General features: G+C 40.8%; 1 protein-coding gene and 1 pseudogene across 1 annotated transcript; one reads left to right on the top strand and one right to left on the bottom strand.

Moving 5' to 3' along the window:
• The first annotated feature begins 1934 nt into the window (after nt 1-1934).
• Nucleotides 1935-20000, top strand: LOC121138531 (ankyrin repeat domain-containing protein 26-like). Its single transcript, XM_040741215.1, has 3 exons — nt 1935-2421; nt 19490-19604; nt 19752-20000. Exons 1-3 carry the CDS (start codon nt 2138-2140, stop codon nt 19983-19985), a joined length of 633 nt encoding a protein of 210 aa, XP_040597149.1. The 5' UTR covers nt 1935-2137; the 3' UTR covers nt 19986-20000.
• Nucleotides 17302-18019, bottom strand: LOC121138530 (annotated as a pseudogene).
• Nucleotides 20001-21054: the final 1054 nt, after the last annotated feature.

The following is a 21054-nucleotide window of genomic DNA, read 5'->3' on the forward strand; positions in this document are numbered from 1 at the left end:
TGACATTGATGTTTTAAAATAATGAACACTCACTGCCATATTTTAAATATTTGGTGTAAAATTCTCACTTTCTTGGTTTTATTTTTTAGTTTTTCTCATTAGATGATATTTTCAACCTGTCCAGGAATGTATGTCAGATCATGTGTTCCCAAATTACACATTGGTGTTATAATTATCCAGTGTAAAATGCTAATGTGTTTTCACTATATTGTTTCTTGGAAGAAAGACAGTATGTGGTAGAGGGCTTAAGCGATCAAAATGAACAAGACTTTTAAGGCAATACAATTGAGTTTTTCAGAGCATGTGAACTAATACCAAGGTTCACACTGATACCTCTAAGGCAACGTTCAACAGTCCTCACACACATGGATCATAACATTGCACAGAACTGAGAGGGAATTCCTGCCATCAGAAGTTGCCTGGAGGATGGGTGTCGATGCACTGAGCTGAAAACAGAACCAGAGCACTTGTTAATTGGATACCTGCAACACTTGAGGGGTTGGGTAGGGTGGAGTAAAGTGGATTCCTGCAGCACTGTGGTTGTAGGCGTGGTAAACTTCAGGAACTCTGAACTCCAGCAATGAATGAGGTAGTGTTGGAAAAGGAGACTGAGATTTGAGGGTTCTAGATCTTGGGCATCTGCGTGTTTGCAGAATTTGAAAATGGGGGTGTCAAAGAAAGCATTCTTTGCAGTATGTCATAAGACTGAGCTACTGTCAAAGCTGACAAGTTGACAAGTCCCTTAGCCATGTGCTTTGTCAAAGGACTCTCATTTTGCTTGTTGATTGAGAAGCTGATAGTGCTGCTGGAGGGAACGTGGGTGTTCATGGTGGACAGGAAGTCGGGGGAAGAAGAAGAGGAAGAGAAGGAACAGATTAGCTGTTTTGGGAGGGAAGAAAGAAAGGACAAGGAAGGATGTCATGAGCCTGAGCCTGGCAGTGTTTGGGACCCAGAAGTCACTGAATATAGCATTATAACTGAGAAAAGATGAGCTGGGACAAGAAAATGGTTCATTAAAAAGACAAAAATATATTACTTTCCAAAACAAATCTTGGAATTATTGCAGATTTTGTGAGCAAATAGAATAAAACTAGGGATAACATAAAGAAGTCAGGGCAAGAGAGACTAGAAAGCTTGCATTAGTGGATATTTTGCATGGGGTGTGCATTAGGTTTTCTTTGAAGTTTATACGTACACATCTCTGAAACTATGAGAACAGACTGTTAGTTCCATTGTTGAATTCTCATACAGACCTGCAGGGACCATACTGGATTTGGAAAATACTAGAAATTAGGAGGCTGTTCTTGCTGGGCAGTGATGGCTCACACTTTTAATACTGGCACTTGTGAGGCAGAGGCAGGTGGATCTCTGAGTTCAAGGCCAGCCTGGTCTACAGTGAGTTTGAGGACAGCCAGGACTGTTAACACAGAAACCCTGTCTCAAAAAAAAAAAAGGTTGTCCGTTTAGAGATTTTCTTGAGGAGCAGACCTTTGGCATTCTTAGCTCCCCTCCCTTTTCAACAGTCATATACAAGGACTGCTTTGCCATGACAGCAAGGCAGCCTTGAGCAAACAGTCATCCAGCACTCTGATAATAACATTTAAAATGGTTACTTTGAACTATGTGTGTGAAGGACTGGGCATGGGTGAGTGTAGGTGCCTACAGTCCAGGAGAAAGCGTTGGATTTTCTGGAGAGGCTTGTGAGTCACCTGTGGTGGGTGCTGAAAACCAAGCTAGGTCCATTTGCAAAAGCAGTACACATGCCTAAAACTGAGCCATGCCTCCAGCTTCGTTTTCTTTTTGAAGCAATGCAGGTCTGCTCTGCAGACATTTGACAGGCTGGACTGTGCACATGCGCATTGATCCTCATTGGCTTATTTGGCTTAAGACGCCCGCACACGTGCACAGCTGGCATTCTGCACACCGTCCACCAGCATGGCTTGACAGAAACCGTCCTATCAACTGTCTCTTCAGTTGGTAGACAGTAAACCAGGGACTGATTTGAGAGGACGCTGGGAAGACTTGACTAGTCTAAGACAAATGATAATATTTGGATCAGGAAGGGTGGGCTTATAATTTGATACGACATGGAGATACTGGCGCGGGTAACGGTTGACTTGCTATAACCGTGCCTGAGATGGGAGGAAAGTACAGCCGAGAGGAAGGGAGGTGGCCTGGGTGTTGCCAATGCTACTCTAGGCTCTGTAGCGAACAAAAAGAGAGTCTTGAAAAAATGCCCTTGGGTTTCTGCGATATCAAGTCACACAACTTGTGCTTTGGTACTCAGAATCCTGCGTATTTAGACGTGCCATACTTTCCTGACAATGATCTGCACATGGCAGTCTGTGCAGGAGACTTATCTTTTGTGCGGCAGTACACTCTGGGGAAGTACGAAGTCAATCACAGAGACGAGGAGAATAGGTAAGAGGGTCTTTAGACCTGACCGAGGGCCCATGTGGGACTGACTCCTTTACTGAATCCCAAAACAACAACAGGGCAAGGAGAGCCCAGCTCTGTTCCTTGGCACCACAGGCACACCTGGGAGAGGACCCAGGACCAAGCCAACACAAGGGAAGAAATCTAGTTACTTTCCCTTCCATAGGAGCCCTTCATAGAGAGTCAACAGATTATTTAAAAGTGTTAACTAACAAAACTAAATCACATTTTATCTTAGTGTACACATTAAGAATACAATGTTAAATATATTGAGAAAAGTGAAAGACAAAAAGGAATATTCTTCATAATGTATTGCTTTCAAACCTAAAATTCTTCAGATAAAATCCAATAACCATCATAACGATGTATTAAATAGAATATGTATATAATGTATATATTTACATATATATATATATACACACACACACAAACACACACTCACATACATATTTAACTGATGTGTGTTGTAAGGACCTGAACTAGGAAGGTGGCAGAGAGTACCTGTTCCTCCTGCTGCATTGAAAAATTGTATACAGTTCTACCTGTTGGTTCCAGTAAGGGAAGAAAAATAACATAGCCCTTTGTTTTTATCAACCTGCCTTAAAATATCAAACTATTAGAAGAACACATTGGAAGGAACATTTCACCTTTAAAAGAGGCATATATAGACAAATATTAGCATAGTCATAGCTTGTTATGCTAAGTGGCAACTTAGTTTGATTACATCCACATAAACATTGATTGTGGACTTTTATGAGCAAGCTATATGTAAAAATCTAATGTATTGTTTTCAAGCATTTTAGTTTCAACTGAATTTTCCCATTTTATTACTTAAATGTTTAATTTGAACACTTGAGGGTTTCTGACCATCTTTTTATTTATTTCTAGTGTATTTGCAGTGATGCAGAATATAGTCTACATTTATGTTGGCATTGAGTCTTTGACTTCTGTGTGGTTGGTTGGTAATGGGGCAGCATGTACTTAGGTTATTCCTACAAATAATCCTTTGAAGAGTAGGGCCGTTCATACACAGATGATAATTTCATTTTCTCTTAATTTTGTGTTTATATATGTATTTATTTTCTGTCAATACTTAGTCTCTTCTGAAGAGAATATTTTTTTGGTTTTTACGAGACAGGGTTTCTCTGTATTGTTTTGGAGGCTGTCGGTCCAGCCCGGCCTCGAACTCACAGAGACCCGCCTGCCTCTCTGCCTCCCGAGTGCTGGGATTAAAGGCGTGCGCCACCACCGCCCGGCCTGAAGAGAATCTTTTTATGTGTACTTATAGATTCTTAAATAATATAAATATTATTGAGAATACTTTTATTATATAGACTTACACATGCAAATAATTGTAGATTGATTGTGCTGGATAGTTTTATGTCAAGCTAGCTAAAGTCATCTGAGAGGAGAGAACCTCAATTAAGAAAATGCCTCCACCCTTGGTAACAGGAAGTTGAGGGGGTGGGGGTAGAATAGGGGGAAGAGGAAATCATAGGATCGAATACAGATTAGGCACCAGAGTGACCTCGAGTGATCTAAAGGGATAATACCAATTGGCAAGCTAAGCAATAGTGGAGAGACCACCTCGAATGCCCATTCCTGATAATGAACTTGATGTCTATAACCATCCGGGAGCCTTCATCCTGTGACTGATGGAAGCAGAGGCAAACACACAATTAATCACTGAACTGAACCCAAGGAACCCAGTGACAGAGAGAGAGGAGTGATGAGCAAATTGGCAAAGAATGGGCTGGCAAAACCAGCAGAGACAGCTGATCTGAACAGGGGAGAGCTCTTGGACCCCAGACTGACAGTGGGGAGGCCAGCATGGGACTGATCTGGACCCCCCAAATGTGAGTGTCAGCGAGAAGGCCTGGGCAAACTATGGGGCCCTGAGCTGTGGATCAGTGTCTATCCCTGGTATACAAACAGTCTTCAGTCTTCGTGTGTCTATAGCACAAAGAGGGATGCACTCTCAGCCTGGACCCTACCCAGAGTAAAATGACAGACTCTAGATATCCCCTATGTGGAAGGATTTGGCAATAGGGTGGGAGGGTGGTTAGTTTGGACAGAGGTTTGTCTATCTTGTTGATTTTCTCAAAGAACCAACTCTTTGTTTCATTGATTCTTCTCAGTGTTTTTCTGGTTTCTACTTGATTGATTTCAGCCCTCAATTTGATTATTTCCTGGCGTCTGCTCCTCCTGGGGGAGTTTGCTTCTTTTTGTTCTAGAACATTCAGCTGTGCTATTAATTCTCTAGTGTGACTGTTCTCCAGTTTTTTCATGTGGGCACTTAGAGCTATAAACTTTCCTCTCAGCACTGCTTTCAAAGTGTCCCATAAGTTTGTGTATGTTGTGTCTTCATTCTCCTGAAATTGAGGAAGACTTTAATTTCTTTTTTTATTTGTTCCTTTACCCAGGGATGGTGCAATTGTGCATTGTTCAATCTCCATGAGATTGTAGGGTTTCTGCGATTTGTGTTATTGTTGAATTCTAATGTTAATGCATGGTGGTCTGATAAGATGCAGGGGGTTATTCCAATTTTTTTGTATCTGTGGAGATTTGCTATGTTTCCTATTATGTGGTCAATTTTAGAAAAGGTTCCATGTGGTGCCGAGAAGAAGGTATATCCCTTTGTATTTGGGTGGAATGTTCTATAGATGTCTGTTAAACCCAGTTGGGTCATAACTTCTATTAATTCTTTTGTTTCTTTGTTAAGTTTCTGTCTGAAGGTACTGTCTAGCGGTGAGAGCAGAGTGTTGAAGTCTCCTACTATTAGTGTGTGAGATTTTATGTGCATTTTGAGCTTTAGTAATGTTTCTTTCACGAATGTAAGTGCCTTTGTGTTTGGGGCGTAGATGTTTAAAATTGAGACTCCGTCTTGATGTATTTTTCCTTTGATGAATACGAAGTGTCCTTCTTCATCTCTTTTGATTGATTTTAATTTGAAGTCTAATTTGCTAGATATTAGGATTGCTACACCCGCTTGTTTCTTGGGACCGTTTGATTGGAAGATCTTTTCCCAGCCCTTTACTCTGAGATAACGTCTGTCTTTGGTGTTGAGATGGGTTTCTTGTATGCATTTCCCCAGGGAGGGTGAGGCCCTCCATGGGGGTGTGCATAGTCTGTCATTTCATATAGGGCAGGGCCTAGACCCTTCCCCAAGAGTTCAGGGTGAGAGTGCACCTCACATTGTCCTATGGGAGTCCAAAGTCCGTGTGTATACTTGGGATGGGTACTGATCTGCTGCCCAAGGCTCAATAGATTCCCTAGGCCTCCTCACTGACACCCAGATTCAGGGGGTCTTGATCAGTCCCATGCTGGATTCCCAGGCTGATGCCTGGGATTCAAGAGTTAACCTTTGCCTGGTCAGCTGTTTCTGGGGGTTAAACCAGCCCAGTCTTAATCCCTTTGATCATCAGTCCTCCCTCTCTGTTACTGGCTTTCTTGAGTTCAGCTCAGTACTTAACCAAGGGAGTCTGCCTCTTCTTTGATCAGCCACTAAATGAAGTTTCTGTTTCCCAGACTCTCTGGCCATAGGATTGTAGGCTGGCACTCCCCAGATCTATGTCTAAAATCCATATATGAGAGAGTACATGCCATGTTTCTCTTTTTGTGACTGGGTTACCTCACTCAGGATGGTTTCTTCTAGTGTCATCCATTTGCCTGCGAATCTCATGATTCCATTATTTTTTGTGCTGAATAGTACTCCATTGTGTAGATGTACAACATTTTCTCTATCCATTCTTCGGGTGAGGGACATCTAGGTTGCTTCCAAGTTCTGGCTATTACAAATAAAGCTGCTATGAACATAGTGGAACAGACATCTTTGTTGTATGAATGGGCATCTTTTGGATATATGCCTAAGAGTGGAGTTGCTGGGTCTTGTGGTAGGTTTATTCCCATTTTTCTGAGGAATCTCCATATTGATTTCCAAAGTGGCTGAACCAGTTGGCACTCCCACCAGCAATGGAGGAGTGTTCCCCTTTCACCACATCCTCTCCAGCATAAATTGTCATTGGTGTTTTTGATTTTAGCCATTCTGACAGGAGTGAGATGGTATCTCAGAGTTGTTTTGATTTGCATTTCCCGGATGGCTAAGGATGTTGAGCACTTTCTCAAGTGCCTCTCAGCCATTTTAGACTCCTCTATTGAAAACTCTCTATTTAGTTCTGCAGCCCACTTTTTAATAGGGTCCTTTGGTGTTTTGGAGACTTGCTTCTTGAGTTCTTTGTAAATTTTGGAGATCAACCCTCTGTCAGATGTGGGATTAGTGAATATTTTTCCCATTCTGTTGGCTGCCTTTTTGTCTTGCTGACTGTGTCCTTTGCCTTACAGAAGCTTCTCAGTTTCAGGAGGTCCCATTTATTAATTGTTGATCTCACTGTCTGTGCTACTGGTGTTATGTTCAGGAAGCTGTCTCCTGTACCAATTCGTTCAAGGGTACCACCCACTTTCTCTTCTAAGAGGTTCAGTGTGGCTGGATTTATGTTGAGGTCTTTGATCCATTTGGACTTAAGTTTTGTGCATGGCGATAAACATGGATCGATCCGCATTCTTCTACATGCCAGTCTCCAATTATGCCAGCACCATTTGTTGAAGATGCTTTCTTTATTCCATTGTATATTTTTAGCTTCTTTGTCAAAGATCAGATGTTCGTACGTGTGTGGGTTAATACCCGGGTTTTCAATTCGATTCCATTGGTCTACCTGTCTATTTTTGTGCCAATACCAAGCTGTTTTCAGGACTATAGCTCTGTAATAGAGCTTGAGGTCAGGGATGGTGATGCCTCCGGACGTTGCCTTGTTGAACAGGGTTGTTTTGGCTATCCTGGGTCTTTTGTTTTTCCATACAAAATTGATTATTGTTCTTTCAAGGTCTGTGAAGAATTGTGCTGGGATTTTAATGGGGATTGCATTGAATCTGTAGATTGCTTTTGGCAGGATTGCCATTTTTACTACATTGATCCTACCTATCCAAGAGCATGGGAGATCTTTCCATTTTCTGAGGGCTTCTTTAATTTCTTTCTTTAAAGATTCAAAGTTCTTACGATACAGGTCTTTCACTTGTTTGGTTAGCGTTACCCCAAGGTATTTTATGTTGTTTGTGGCAATTGTAAAGGGTGATGTTTCTCTGATTTCTCTTTCAGCCCTTTTATCATCTGTATATAGTAGGGCTACTGATTTTCTTGAGTTGATCTTGTAGCCTGCCACTTTGCTGAAGGTGTTAATCAGCTGTAAGAGTTCCCTGGTAGAGTTCTTTGGGTCATTGATGTAAACTATCATATCGTCTGCAAACAGTGAAAGTTTGACCTCTTCCTTCCCAATTTGTATCCCCTTGATCCCCCTTTGTTGTCGTATGGCAATAGCTAGAACTTCAAGTACCATGTTGAAAAGGTATGGAGAGAGTGGACAGCCTTGTTTTGTTCCTGATTTTAGAGGAATTGCGTTGAGTTTCTGTCCATTTAGTTTGATGTTGGCTGTTGGTTTACTGTATATAGCTTTTATTATGTTTAAGTATGTCCCTGTTATCCCAGATCTCTCCAAGACCTTTATCATGAAGGGGTGTTGGATTTTGTCAAAGGCTTTTTCAGCATCTAGTGAGATGATCATGTGATTTTTGTTTTTCAGCTTGTTTATATGGTGGATTACGTTGATGGATTTTCGTATGTTGAACCATCCCTGCATCCCTGGGATGAAACCTACTTGATCGTGGTGAATGATTGTTTTGATGTGTTCTTGGATCCGATTTGCCAGTATTTTATTGAGTATTTTTGCATCAATGTTCATGAGGGATATTGGTCTGAAGTTCTCTTTCTTAGTTGTATCTTTGTGTGGCTTGGGGATCAAGGTTATTGAAGCCTCATAGAAAGAGTTTGGCAAAGACCCTTCTGCTTCTATTGTGTGGAACACTTTGAGAAGAATTGGTATAAGCTGTTCTTTGAATTTCTGGTAGAATTCTGCACTGAGGCCATCTGGACCTGGACTTTTTTTGGTTGGGAGACTTTTGATGACAGCTTCTATTTCCATAGGGGTTATAGGTCTATTTAAATTGCTTATCTGTTCTTGATTTAGTTTTGGCAAATGATAGCTGTCCAGGAAGTCATCCATTTCCTTTAAATTTTCGAATTTTGTGGAGTACAGGTTTTCAAAGTATGACCTAATGATTCTCTGGATTTCCTCAGAGTCTGTTGTTATGTCCCCCTTTTCATTTCTGATTTTGTTAATTTGCGTGTTCACTCTCTGCTGTTTGGTAAGTTTGGACAAAGGTTTGTCTATCTTGTTGATTTTCTCAAAGAACCAACTCTTCGTTGCATTGATTCTTTGTATTGTTTTCCTGGTTTCTACTTTATTGATTTCAGCCCTCAATTTGATTATTTCCTGGCGTCTACTCCTCCTGGGGGAGTTTGCTTCTTTGTGTTCTAGAGCTTTCAGCTGTGATGTTAATTCTCTGGTATAACTGTTCTCCTGTTTCTTCATGTGAGCACTTAGTGCTATGAACTTCCCCCGTAGCACTGCTTTCAAAGTGTCCCATAGGTTTGGGTATGTTGTGTCTTCATTCTCATTGAATTCGAGGAAGTCTTTAATTTCTTTTTTTATTTCCTCTTTGACCCAGGGATGGTGCAGTTGAGCATTATTCAATTTCCATGAGTTTGTAGGTTTTCTGCAATTTGTGTTGTTGTTGAATTCTAATTTTAAAGCATGGTGGTCTGATAAGATGCATGGAGTTATTCCAATTTTTTGTAGCTGCTGAGGTTTGATATGTTGCCAAGTATGTGGTCGATTTTTGAGAAGGTTCCATGTGGTGGTGAGAAGAAGGTATATTCTTTTTTATGTGGATGAAATGTTCTATAGATATCTGTTAATCCCAGTTGGGTCATTACTTCTATTAGACCCTTTGCTTCTTTGTTGAGTTTCTGTCTGGTATTCCTGTCTAGTGGTGAGAGTGGTGTGTTGAAATCTCCCACTATAACTGTGTGGGGCTTTAGATGAGATTTAAGTTCTAATAATGTTTCTTTAACGAATGTGGATGCCTTTGTATTTGGGGCATAGATGTTCAGGATAGACACTTCATCTTGGTGGGTTTCACCTGTGATGAGTATGTAATGCCCTCCTTCATCTCTTTTGATTGATTTTATTTTAAAGTCTAGTTTGTTAGATATTAGGATTGCTACCCCTGCTTGTTTCTTGGGTCCATTTGATTGGAAAATTTTTTCCCAACCTTTAACTCTCAGGTAATGTCTGTCTTTGAGGGTGAGGTGTGTTTCTTGTATGCAGCAGAAGGAAGGGTTCTGTCTTCGAATCCATTCTGCTAGTCTGTGTCTTTTTATGGGTGAGTTAAGGCCATTAATATTGAGGGATATTAATGACCATTGATTGCTCATCCTTCTTCGATTTGCGATGGTTGTTGTTGGTGGAATTATGTGTGGAATTTCACCCCTTTGTTCTTTTGGCTGTTGGTAGAGAGGGATTCTCTAATGCTTATGTTTTTCTGGTTGTAGTTAGCTTCCTTGGGTTGGAGTTTTCCTTCCAAAATTTTCTGTAGGGCTGGGTTAGTGGACACATATTGCTTGAATCTAGTTTTGTCATGGAATATCTTGTTTTCTCCGTCTATAGTGATTGAGAGCTTTGCCGGGTATAGTAGTCTGGGCTGGCATCCATGGTCTCTTAGTGTAGGTAGAATATCTATCCAGGACCTTCTGGCTTTCAGAGTTTCCATGGAGAAATCAGGTGTAATTCTGATAGGTCTGCCTTTATATGTTACTTGACCTTTTTCCTTAGCTGCTCTTAATATTCTTTCTTTATTCTGTATGTTTGGGGTCTTGATTATTATGTGGCGAGGGGATTTTTTTGTGGTCCACTCTATTTGGTGTTCTGTAGGCTTCTTGTACCTTCATTGGCATGTCTTTCTTAAGGTTGGGAAAGTTTTCTTCTATGATTTTGTTGAATATGCCTTCTGCCCCTTTGAGGTGGGTTTCTTCTCCTTCTTCTATACCTATTATTCTTAGGTTTGGTCTTTTCATGGTGTCCCATATTTCCTGGATGTTTTGTGTTAAGGATTTGTTGGATTTAAGGTTTTCTTTGGTTGATAAATCCATTTCTCCTAGTGTATCTTCAACACTTGAGATTCTCTCTTCCATCTCTTCTATTCTGTTGGTAATGCTTGTATTGGTAGTGCCTGACTGTTTGTCCAGCTTTTCTATTTTCTGCCTTTCTTCAGATTGTGTTTTTTTAATGTCTCTATTTCAGTTTTCAACCCTTGCAGTGTTTGCATTGCTTCTTGCAATTTTCTGTTTATCTTTTCGTCCGTTTGTTGCCTTATATGAATTTTTTGGTTTGTTCTTTCTTCCATTTCTTGCATTTTTTGGTTTGCTTTTTGTTCCATTTCTCGCATTTTGTGCTTTGTTTCTTCTTCCATTTCCTGCCTTTTTTGGTTTGTTTCTTCTTCCATTTTTTTCATTTTTTGCTTTGTTTTTTCTACCATTTCTTGCATTTTTTGCTTTGTTTCTTCTTCCATTTCCTGCCTTTTTTGGTATGTTTCTTCTTCCAATTCTTGCATTTTTTGCTTTGTTTTTTCTTCCATTTCTTGCATTTTTTGCTTCATTTCTTCTTCCATTTCCTGCCTTTTTTGGTTTGTTTTTTCTTCCAATTCTTGCATTTTTTGGTTTGTTTTTTCTTCCATTTCTTGCATTTTTTGGTTTGTTTTTCTTCCATTTCTTTGAGGGATTTTCCTATATCCTCTTTTAGGGCCTCTATCATTTTCATGAAGGTGCTTTTAAGGTCGTTCTCTTCTGCTTCGTTCGCATTGGAATGTTGGGGTCTTGCTGGTGTGGAGTCTCTAGAATCTGGCGGTGTCATATTTGTTTTTCTGTTGCTGACTGTGTTTTTGTATTGTCTCTTTCCCATCTCTTCTTCTAGTGGGTGCAGAAAGAGCCCCTTACTGGTCTGGGGACCTGAGTTCCCTTTTGGTGGGTGCTAGCAAGTCCAATAATCTGGTGGTTCTTCTATTCCTTGTCCAAATGCTGGTCCCGTGGGTGGAGAAGAAGAATAGGAATCTGGGGCGCTTAGCCTCCTACCTGGTCCCCTGGACCCTATGCTGGGTCCTGTTTTACCTGATCTGGAACAGCTACTCCCCTGATCTCCCTGTCTCCTCTGGTTTCCTGGTCTCGTTGGTGGGAGAGAAGATCTGGAGTCTGGGGTGCTTGGCTCCCGCCGGGATTGGGAGCTCTGTGCAGTTCCCAGGCGATCTGCAGGCACTGGAACACAGGCCGGGAAGCCGGCCTGTTTACCTGATGCTGCTGGAGGAACAGCTGCTTCCCTGGACTCCCAGCCTCCTCTCGTTTCCTGGTCTCGTTGGTGGGAGAGAAGATCTGGAGTCTGGGGTGCTTGGCTCCCGCCGGGATTGGGAGCTCTGTGCAGTTCCCAGGCGATCTGCAGGCACTGGAACACAGGCCGGGAAGCCGGCCTGTTTACCTGATGCTGCTGGAGGAACAGCTGCTTCCCTGGACTCCCAGCCTCCTCTTGTTTCCTGGTCTCGTTGGTGGGAGAGAAGATCTGGAGTCTGGGGTGCTTGGCTCCCGCCGGGATTGGGAGCTCTGTGCAGTTCCCAGGTGATCTGCAGGCACTGGAACACAGGCCGGGAAGCCGGCCTGTTTACCTGATGCTGCTGGAGGAACCTTCTTCTATTTCTATAAGGGATTTCCTCATTTCTTCTTTGAGGGTCTCTATCATCTTCATGAAATAATTTTAAAGGTCTGCCTCTTCTTCGTCTATGTAGTGCTTTTCGGGTCTTACTGGTGTTGGATCCCTAGATTCTGGTGGGGTCATGTTGGTGTTTCTATTGCTGAGTGATCTCTTATTCTGTCTTCTTCCCATCTCTTCTTCCAGTGGGTGCTGGTGGGGTCTTTCCATCTCCACTGGTCTCCTTCCTTCCTGCAGCTGAAGCTGGGGATTCTGACACGGAGTTTGGGTCCTGGTAGGGCTGATGTCTTTCCTGAAGCTGGACTTGCTGGGGTTGGGGTCTTGGAATTGTTGACGTCTTTGCTGTGTGGGCAGGCCTCCTGAAGCTGTACTTGCTGGGGTTGGGGTCTTGGAAGGGCTGATGCCTTTCCTGATGCTGGACTCGCTGGGGTTGGGGTCTTGGAAGGGCTGATGTCTTTCCTGTGTGGGCGGGTCTTCTGGATGCCAGGAGCGGCCCAGAAGATCAAGGGGATGGGTGTTGGGCAGGGGGTCCTCCTGGAGACCCAATCTCACCTGAAGCTGGACTCGCTGGGGTTGGGGTCTTGGAAGGGCTGATGTCTTTCCTCTAGATCTGTACCCCATTTTTAAATTGGATTATTTGGTATATTGGTGTCTAGTTTCTTGAGTTCTTTGTGTATTTTGGAGATCAGCCTTTTGTCAGATGTGGGGTTGGTGAATATCTTTTCCCATTCTGTAGGCTGCCATTTTGTCTTGTTGGCGATGTTCTTTGCCTTACAGAAGCTGAGGTCCCAGCTCTCAGTGTCTGTGCTAGTGGTGTTCTATTAAGGAAGTGGTCTCCTGTGCCAATGTGTTCAAGGCTACCTCCCATTTTCTATTCTATGAGGTTCAGTGTGGTTGGATTTATGTAGAGGTCTTTGATCCATTTGGACTTGAGTTTTGTTCATGGCAAGAGATATGGATCTGTTTGTATTCTTCTACATGTCAACTCAAGTTATGCCAGCACCATTTGCTGAAGATGCTTTCTTTTTTTCCATTGTATAATTTTAGCTTCTTTGTAAAAAATCAGGTGTTCATAGATGTGTGAGTTAATGTCAAGGCTTTGATTCAATTCCGTTGCTTCACCTGTCTGTTTTTATGCTAATAGCAAGATATTTTCATTATTGTATCTCTATAGTAGAGTTTGAAGTCAGAGATGGTGATGCCTCCAGAAGTTCCTTTATTGTACATGATTGTTTGGGCTATCCTGTTTTTTTTTCCACATGAAGTTGAGTATTATTCTTTCCAGGTCTGTGAAGAATTGTGCTGGGATTTTGATGGGGATTGCATTGAATCTGTAGATTGATTTTGGTAAGATTGCCATCTTTACTATGTTAATCCTACCTATCCAAGAGCATGGGAGATCTTTCCATTTTCTGGTACCCTCTTCAATTTTTTTCTTCAAAGACTTAAAGTTCTCGTCAGACAGGTCTTTCACTCATTTGGTTAGAGTGACCCAAGATATTTTATGTTGTTTTTGGCTATTGTCAATGGTGATGTTTCTCTGATTTCTTTCTCAGCTTGTTTGTCCTCTGTATACAGGAGGGCTACTAGTAGTTTTTGTTTGTTTGTTTCTTTTGTTTTGTTTTTGTGTTTGTTAATCTTGTATCCTGCCCCATTACTGAAGGAGTTGATCAGTTGTAGGAGTTCTCTGGCAGAATCTTTGGGGTCACTTATGTATACTATCATATCATCTGCAAATAACAAAAGTTTGACTTCTTTTCCAATTTATATCTCCTTGATGCCCTTTAATTATCTTATTGCTTTAGCTAGAACTTCAAGTATTATATTGGATAAATTTGGAGAAAGTGGACAGCCTTGTCTTATTCCTGATTTTAGTGGAATTGCTTTGAGTTTCTCTTCATTTAGTTTGATGTTGGCTGTTGGCTTGCTGTATATTGCCTTTATTATATTTAGGTGTGTTACTCGTATCCCTGATCTCTCCAAGACCTTTATCATGAAGGGATGTTAGTTTTGTGGAAGGCTTTTCCAGCATCTAATGAGATGATCATTTGATTTTTTTCTTTCAGTTTGTTTATATGGTGGATCACACTGATGAATTTTCATTTGTTGAACCATTCTTGCATCTCCGGGAGCTTACTTGATCATGGTGGATGATTTTTCTGGTGTGTTCTTGGATTCGATTGGCCAGTATTTTTTGAGTATTTTTGCATTAGTGTCCATGAGAGAGATTGGTCTGTAATTCTTTTCTTAGTTGCATCTGTGTGTGGTTTGGGAATCAGGAATACTGTAGCTTCATAATAAGAGTTGGGGCATGTTCCTTATGTTTCTATTATATGGAACAATTAGAGGAGTATTGTTATTAGCTGTTCTTTGAAATTCTGGTAGAATTCTGCACTGAAACCATCTGGCCCTGGGCTTTTTTTGGTTGGGAGACTTTTGATGACTGTTTCTGTTTACTTAGGGTTTATAGGTCTATTTAATTTGTTTATCTGGTCTTGATTTAATTTTGTTATGCGGTGCTTAGCCAGACAGTTGTCCATTTCCTTTGAATTTTCCAATTTTGCAGAATACAGGTCTTTGAAGTATGAACTGATGATTCTCTGGATTTCCTCAGTGTCTGTTGTTATGTCCCCCTTTTCATTTCTGATTTTGTTAGTTTGTATATTCTCTCTCTGCCTTTTGGTTCACTTGGATAAAGGTTTGTCTATCTTGTTGATTTTTTGGAAGAACCAACTCTTCCTTACATTGATTCTTTTTATTGTTTTCTTTGTTTCCATTTTGTTTAATTCAGCTCTCAATTTGATTATTTTCCATCTTCTACTCCTCCTGGGTGAGCTTACTTCTTTTTGTTCTAGAGCTTTCAGTTATTCTGTTAATTTGATTGTGTGGGATTTCTCTAGCTTTTTTGTATAGGCATTTAGTACTATGAAATTTCCTCTTAGCACTGCTTTCATTGTGTCCAATAAGATTGAGTATGCTGTGTGGTTATTTTCACTGACTTTTAGGAAGTCTTTAATTTCTTCCTTGACCTAGGGGTGATTCATCTGAGCATTGTTCAATTTTCATGAGTTTGTGGGCTATGTGTAGTTAGTGTTGTTCATTCTAACTTTAAGTCATGTGATCCGATAAGATGCAGGGGTTTATTCCTTTTTGTTGTTGTTGTTGTTGTACATGTTGAGGTTTGCTTTGTTGAAATTTGTGGTTAATTTTAGAGAAGGTTTGATGAGGTGCTGAGAAGAAGGTATATTCTTTTGTGTTTGGGTGAAATGTTTTATAGATGTCTGTTATGCCCATTTGAGTCACAACTTCTGTTAGTTCCTTTATTTCTCTATTAAGTTTCTGTCTGGTAGACCTGTCCAGTGGTGAGAGTGGTGTGTTGAAGTCTCTCACTATTCGTGTTTGGACCTTGATGTGTGATTTAAGCTTTAGTAATGTTTCTTTTACAAATTTGGGTGCCCTTGTGTTTGATGAATAAATGTTCATAATTGAGACTTCATCTTGATGGATATTTCCTGTGATGAATATGAAATACTCTTCTTTATCTTTTGACTATTTTTAGTTTGAAATCTATTTTCTTAGATATTAGGATAACTATTGGGCTGGAGAGATGGCTCTGTGGCTAAGAACACTAGTTGGTCTTCCAGAGGTTCTGAGTTCAATTCCCAGCAACCACATGATGGCTTACAACCATCTGTAATGAGATTTTGTGCCCTCTTCTGGCCTGTAGGGATACATGCATACAGAACACTGTACACATAACAAATAAAAAAAGATTTTTAAAAAAATGATACCTCTACCAGTTCATTTCTTAGGTTTGTTTGATTGGAAAATCTTTTCCAAATCCTTTACTCTGACGTAACATCTGTCTTTGAAGTTGAGGTGTGTTTCTTGTATGCAGCAGAAGGATGGATTCTGTCTTTGGATCCATTATATTAGCTTGGGTCATTTTTATAGATTAATTAAGTCCATTGACATTAAGGGATATTAATGACCATTGATTGTTTTTTGTTTTTTGGGTTTTGTTTTGTTTTTTTGAGACAGGGTTTCCCTGTGGCTTTGGAGGCTGTCCTGGAACCAGGCTGGTCTCAAACTCACAGAAATCTGCCTTCCTCTGCCTCCTGAATGCTGGGATTAAAAGCATGCACCACCACCACCCAGCATGAGCATTGATTGTTGATTCTTGTTTTTGTTGTTGTTGGTGGTGGTGGTATTGTGTGTGCATTTCCCTTCTTTGGGATTTGCTAGTGTTGTATTATTTATTGCCTGTGTTTTTGTGAGTGTAACTAAATTCGTTGGGTTGGAGTTTTCCTTCTAGCACTTTCTTTATTGCTGGATTTGTGAAATTATTTTGTTTAAATCTGGTTTTGTCATGGAATATCTTGTTTTCTCTATCTATGGTGATTGAAATCTTTTCTGGGTATTGTAGTCTGGGCTTGAATCCATGGTCTCTTAGTGTCTGCATACCTCCTGCTCAGAATTTCTGGCTTTCATTGTTTCCATTGAGAAGTTGGGTGTAATTCTGCTAGGTCTGCCTTTATTTGTTACCTGGCCTTTTTTCTTTGCATCTCTTAATATGCTTACTTTCTTACATTATTCTGTATGTTTAGTGTTTTGATTATTACGTGACGAGGAGTCTCTCTCTCTCTTTCGTTTTGGTCAAGTCTATTTCGTACATTCATGGGCATGTCCTCCTTTAGGTTTGGAATCTTTTCTTCTATGATTTTGTTGAATATATTTTTGTGCCTTTGAATTGGTATTCTTCTGCTTCTTCTATCACTATTATTCTTAGGTTCAGTCTTTTCATGGTGTCCCAGATTTCTTGGATATTTTGTTGGAATTAACATTTTCTTTTACTGATGCATCTATTTCCTGTATCATATCTTCAATGCTTAAGATTCTTTCTTCCATCTCTTATATTCTGCTGTTTATACTTGCATCTATAGTTCCTGATTGTTTACTCAGATTTTCCATTTCCAGAGTTCCCTTCATTTGTGTTTTCTTTATTGCCTCTATTTCATTTTTTAAGTCTTGAACTGTTTCCTTCACCTGTTTGATTGCTTTTTCTATAAGGAACTTTTTGATTTCTTCTAATTTTTTGTTTGTCTTTTCCTCGGGTTCTTTTTTTTCAATGTGTGATTATTTATTTGTTATTCTTAAAGATTTATTTTTGACTGGCCTCAGACTTAGAAGCAGAAGCTCTCAGTGAGGACAGCATCTGTCTCTTTGCGATCTGTTCCTGGTGTTTTCTATGGCTTCCTTCATTATTTTGGCCAAAAGTTTAGCATACTCTGCAGCCTCCTCCTTGTTTTCCTTTGTTCTTGTTTCTTCACACATGGAGTAACAAGACACTGAATCTTGGGTGCTTTGGTCCTGGGCTTCTTTCCTTCTTTGTTTAAAGGCTTTCTCACAACATATTGGCAGACATTATCTTCTTTAGGGGGAATAAAAAGCTTTTGGATTCTGCTAGCTCTTTTAGGTCCCAACCGATGAGGAACAGTAGTATCTGTCAGGCCAGGAATATCCTTCTCTCATTTTTTTTTACAATAACCAAGTTGAGAACACTCAGATTAGCATCCACGATGCATCCTTGAACAGTTGTGCTTCCTCTCTCTAGTTCTCCTTGTTCTATAACAAGAATGCCCCTTACTCAACAGCAGGCACACTCTACCATGGTTCAAAATACCTTGAGCCATGGGAAAACCATATTTGTCATTTCTGCCACTGATTTGGACCACATAACCCTTCCACTCTTCACCCAGAGCATCAGCAGCTACTTTTGTGGCTGTGCGCTTCTCATAGAACATACGAAGCTTGTGTTCACTGTCCACTTCAATGATTTTCTGGCAGCCATTGGCGGGGAAGGAGATATTCATCTTCATCTTCATACAGATGACCGCCTAGGAGGTGCCATGAAAAAAAGAGCCCTCGATTTCTCTTAAGGGAATTTTTCATTTCCTCTTTAAGTGTGTCAGTCATCTTCATAAAGTTATTTTTACGGTTGTTTTCTTGCGTTACCGGCATTGGGATGTTCAGGTCTTACTGTTTTAGGACTACTAGTTTCTGGTGGTGCTGTGTTGCTCTTGATGTTGTTGAGTGTTCTTACACTGTTGTGTACCCATCGCTTCCTCCAACCACATATAGGTGGAGACTGTGCTTCAGGGGGTCTCTCTTCTTCCAACTGGTGCAGTTGAGGGCTATGGCTCTGTTGATTGCTCCTCCAGCCGCAGGCAGAGTCACAGCACTGGTGACTGCTCCTTAATGTGCAGGTGGGTCTGAGGCTCCAATGGTAGATGATCAGCTGAGTATCTCATTCAGAGAATGGCACTGGATGCTGACTGGTACACATGTGCTCTTTCCCAGATGCCCTTTTTGGTGTTGTTTTTTGAGACAGGTCTTCTCTGTGTAGCTTTGTAGACCAGGCTGGCCTTGAACTCACAGAGATCTGCCTGCCTCTGCCTTCCAAGTGCTGGAAGCCCTGCCCCTGGTGCCCAGAGGCACTTTTTCTGATAGTTTCTGGAAGCTGCTGCTGTCAGTGCATCCAGGCTGTTTGACCACTGATGCTCTATCCTGGCAGGCCCCTTGCTGCTGAAGCTCTCTCTGCCAGTGGGTCACTGCGTTGCTGATGTTCTCTCTCCGCCAAGATTATTTCTGTCAAGTAGAAATTATCTCCTTCTTTCATCCAGAAAGCTTTATATACATTTTCAATGAAGCATCACAATATTCTATTTTATCATAACAGAAATGAAGCCTAGAAAGGGTAATAGAGCATTTTGTCTTAAATGGTAGCTCCATTTTGGAGGTTATGGAACCTTATAGACAGAGAGAAATTTTTCGTGGTCAGACTTTAAGGGTATAGCCAGTCATTGGTTCCAGTTCCTTCTCTGTTTCTTGAAAGCCTCCATGAGGATATGGTTTATAGGGCATACGACCTGCTTTGTGGTAGGATGTGGACAAGTTTGTAGCTGAGTGTTACAGAAGAATGTTGTGAGCAGAGATTAGTGGCCCATCCTACTGCAAGTCCAGAAGACAGCATGCTAAGCAAAAGAGACAGGAAAAGGCTGACCAAGGAGACTTGGAAACAAAGGGTCTGTCATGAATTGGGATAGAAGTCATTTGTGTTATATTCTGACAAGGGATTTGTGTTCTGTATTCTGAGAATTTAAATGAGGCTTACTGCAAATGAAGTAGATTGGTGTGTGTGTGTGAAGAAATTTTACAAGGGAAAAGAAGTTTCTTTAGAAGAATGTTACATATTTGTTTAGAAGGCACATGCACAGTATGCTATTTAACAGTTTTGATTACATGAATATTTGTGTATATTGACACAATGCACTGTAATTTCTCTATAGGAATGCCTTGCACTTTGCCTGTTTCTATGGACATCTAGAAATGGTGAATTACCTCTGGAGGCGTGGGTGTGAGATTAATGTGTGTGACAACCATAATATCACACCTCTGATGAAGGTAGACTGTAACCATCATTTTAAGCACAAGAAACTTTTAAGTAAAAATGAATTTATCTCATGTAAATATAATTAATTGATGAAACCCATGAGTGTGTAGCATAAATTCTTTGAGTTGACCATGTACTTCTTGTTGCAATCCCTCCAGGCTGTCCAGAGCTGGGAAGAGGAAATCGTGTGCTATCTGCTAGAGCGTCATGCTAACGTGCATATTAAAGACAACAGTGGTAACACTGCTCTCCACTATGCAGTGTATGGCGGGGAGCCAGCAATGGCTGCCAGGCTTCTACAGTATGGAGCAAATATTGAGGAAAGAACGAAAGTAAGGATCATTCTGCTTAGAAACCCCTGTGATGTATGCAGGACTAATCACCCTCAGTGAGTGAGTTTAGAAGCTCACTCACTGTCTGAGTGAAAATGCTTAGACATTTCGAAGAGAGATCATTTTTAAAAGGTGCAGCTTTCTTCTGTACACTCAGGGCAAATGTATGAGAAAACACTGAATTTGTTAAAGGTGAGATCTGTGTTTTATTCAATAATTTTAAAAACATATTTTGGTAAAAATTAAGAATCAATACAATAAGCAAGGTGTTGGTGGCACACGCCTTTAATCCCAGCACTTGGGAGGCAGAGGCAGGGGAATCTCTGTGAGTTCCAGGCCAGCCTGGTCTACAGAGAAATCCTGTCTCGAAAAAACAAAAACAAAAGAAAACAAAAGAACCAATACAATAAAGTAATACTAGCCTTGCAAATAAGCACCATCTTAAAACTCAAACAATGATGTTGACAAATTCTATATAGTCATGGTAGTGCTAATGGGAGAATAATGGAAACAAATATTTAAACCAATTTGAAAGTTATGTAATCAGCACAAAAAAGGAAGGCCTCGTCAATTGTTAGCATTTTTCCAGGATGTTTTGTTTTTGTTTTTGTTTTTTGGGGGGTATGGGTAGGGTATTCTTCAGTTGGGGATAATTTTTCCTAGTTTGAGAAAGCATATTACGGAGCTACAGACATGCCTGGGGCAGGTTTTAGAGCACACAAGCGATGCTTCGTTAATTTTTTTTCATTGAGAGAGATGGGTGACTATCTGACGGAGAGGTTTCAGGGTATTAGAGGGACACTAGAACAGATTACTGTGGAGAAAGGAGTTTATTAGAGTCAGTAACACCCTAGACAGATAGAGAGGCAAGAGCATGGTGGGGTCTTGAATGAGAGTTCAGCCTTAGCACCATGGGCACATGCATGGGGGATCTCTGAAAAGAGGAATCCCTCTAATGGAAGATGTGGTCTCTTAGGTTTTATTGAGGATGGGAGAGTTTTCTCAGTGTAAGCCTGCCACCAGGCTCTCTGATTCCAAGGCAGCAGTCAGGGAGGAGGGTGGGGAGCATGAATTGTGGTCAGCAATGTCCCCTTTGATATAAACTCACTTCCTAGGTGAAGATCTGGGG

This window comes from Mesocricetus auratus, unplaced genomic scaffold (assembly GCF_017639785.1).
Source record: "Mesocricetus auratus isolate SY011 unplaced genomic scaffold, BCM_Maur_2.0 contig_10723_pilon_obj, whole genome shotgun sequence".
Taxonomy (NCBI): Eukaryota; Metazoa; Chordata; class Mammalia; order Rodentia; family Cricetidae; genus Mesocricetus; species Mesocricetus auratus.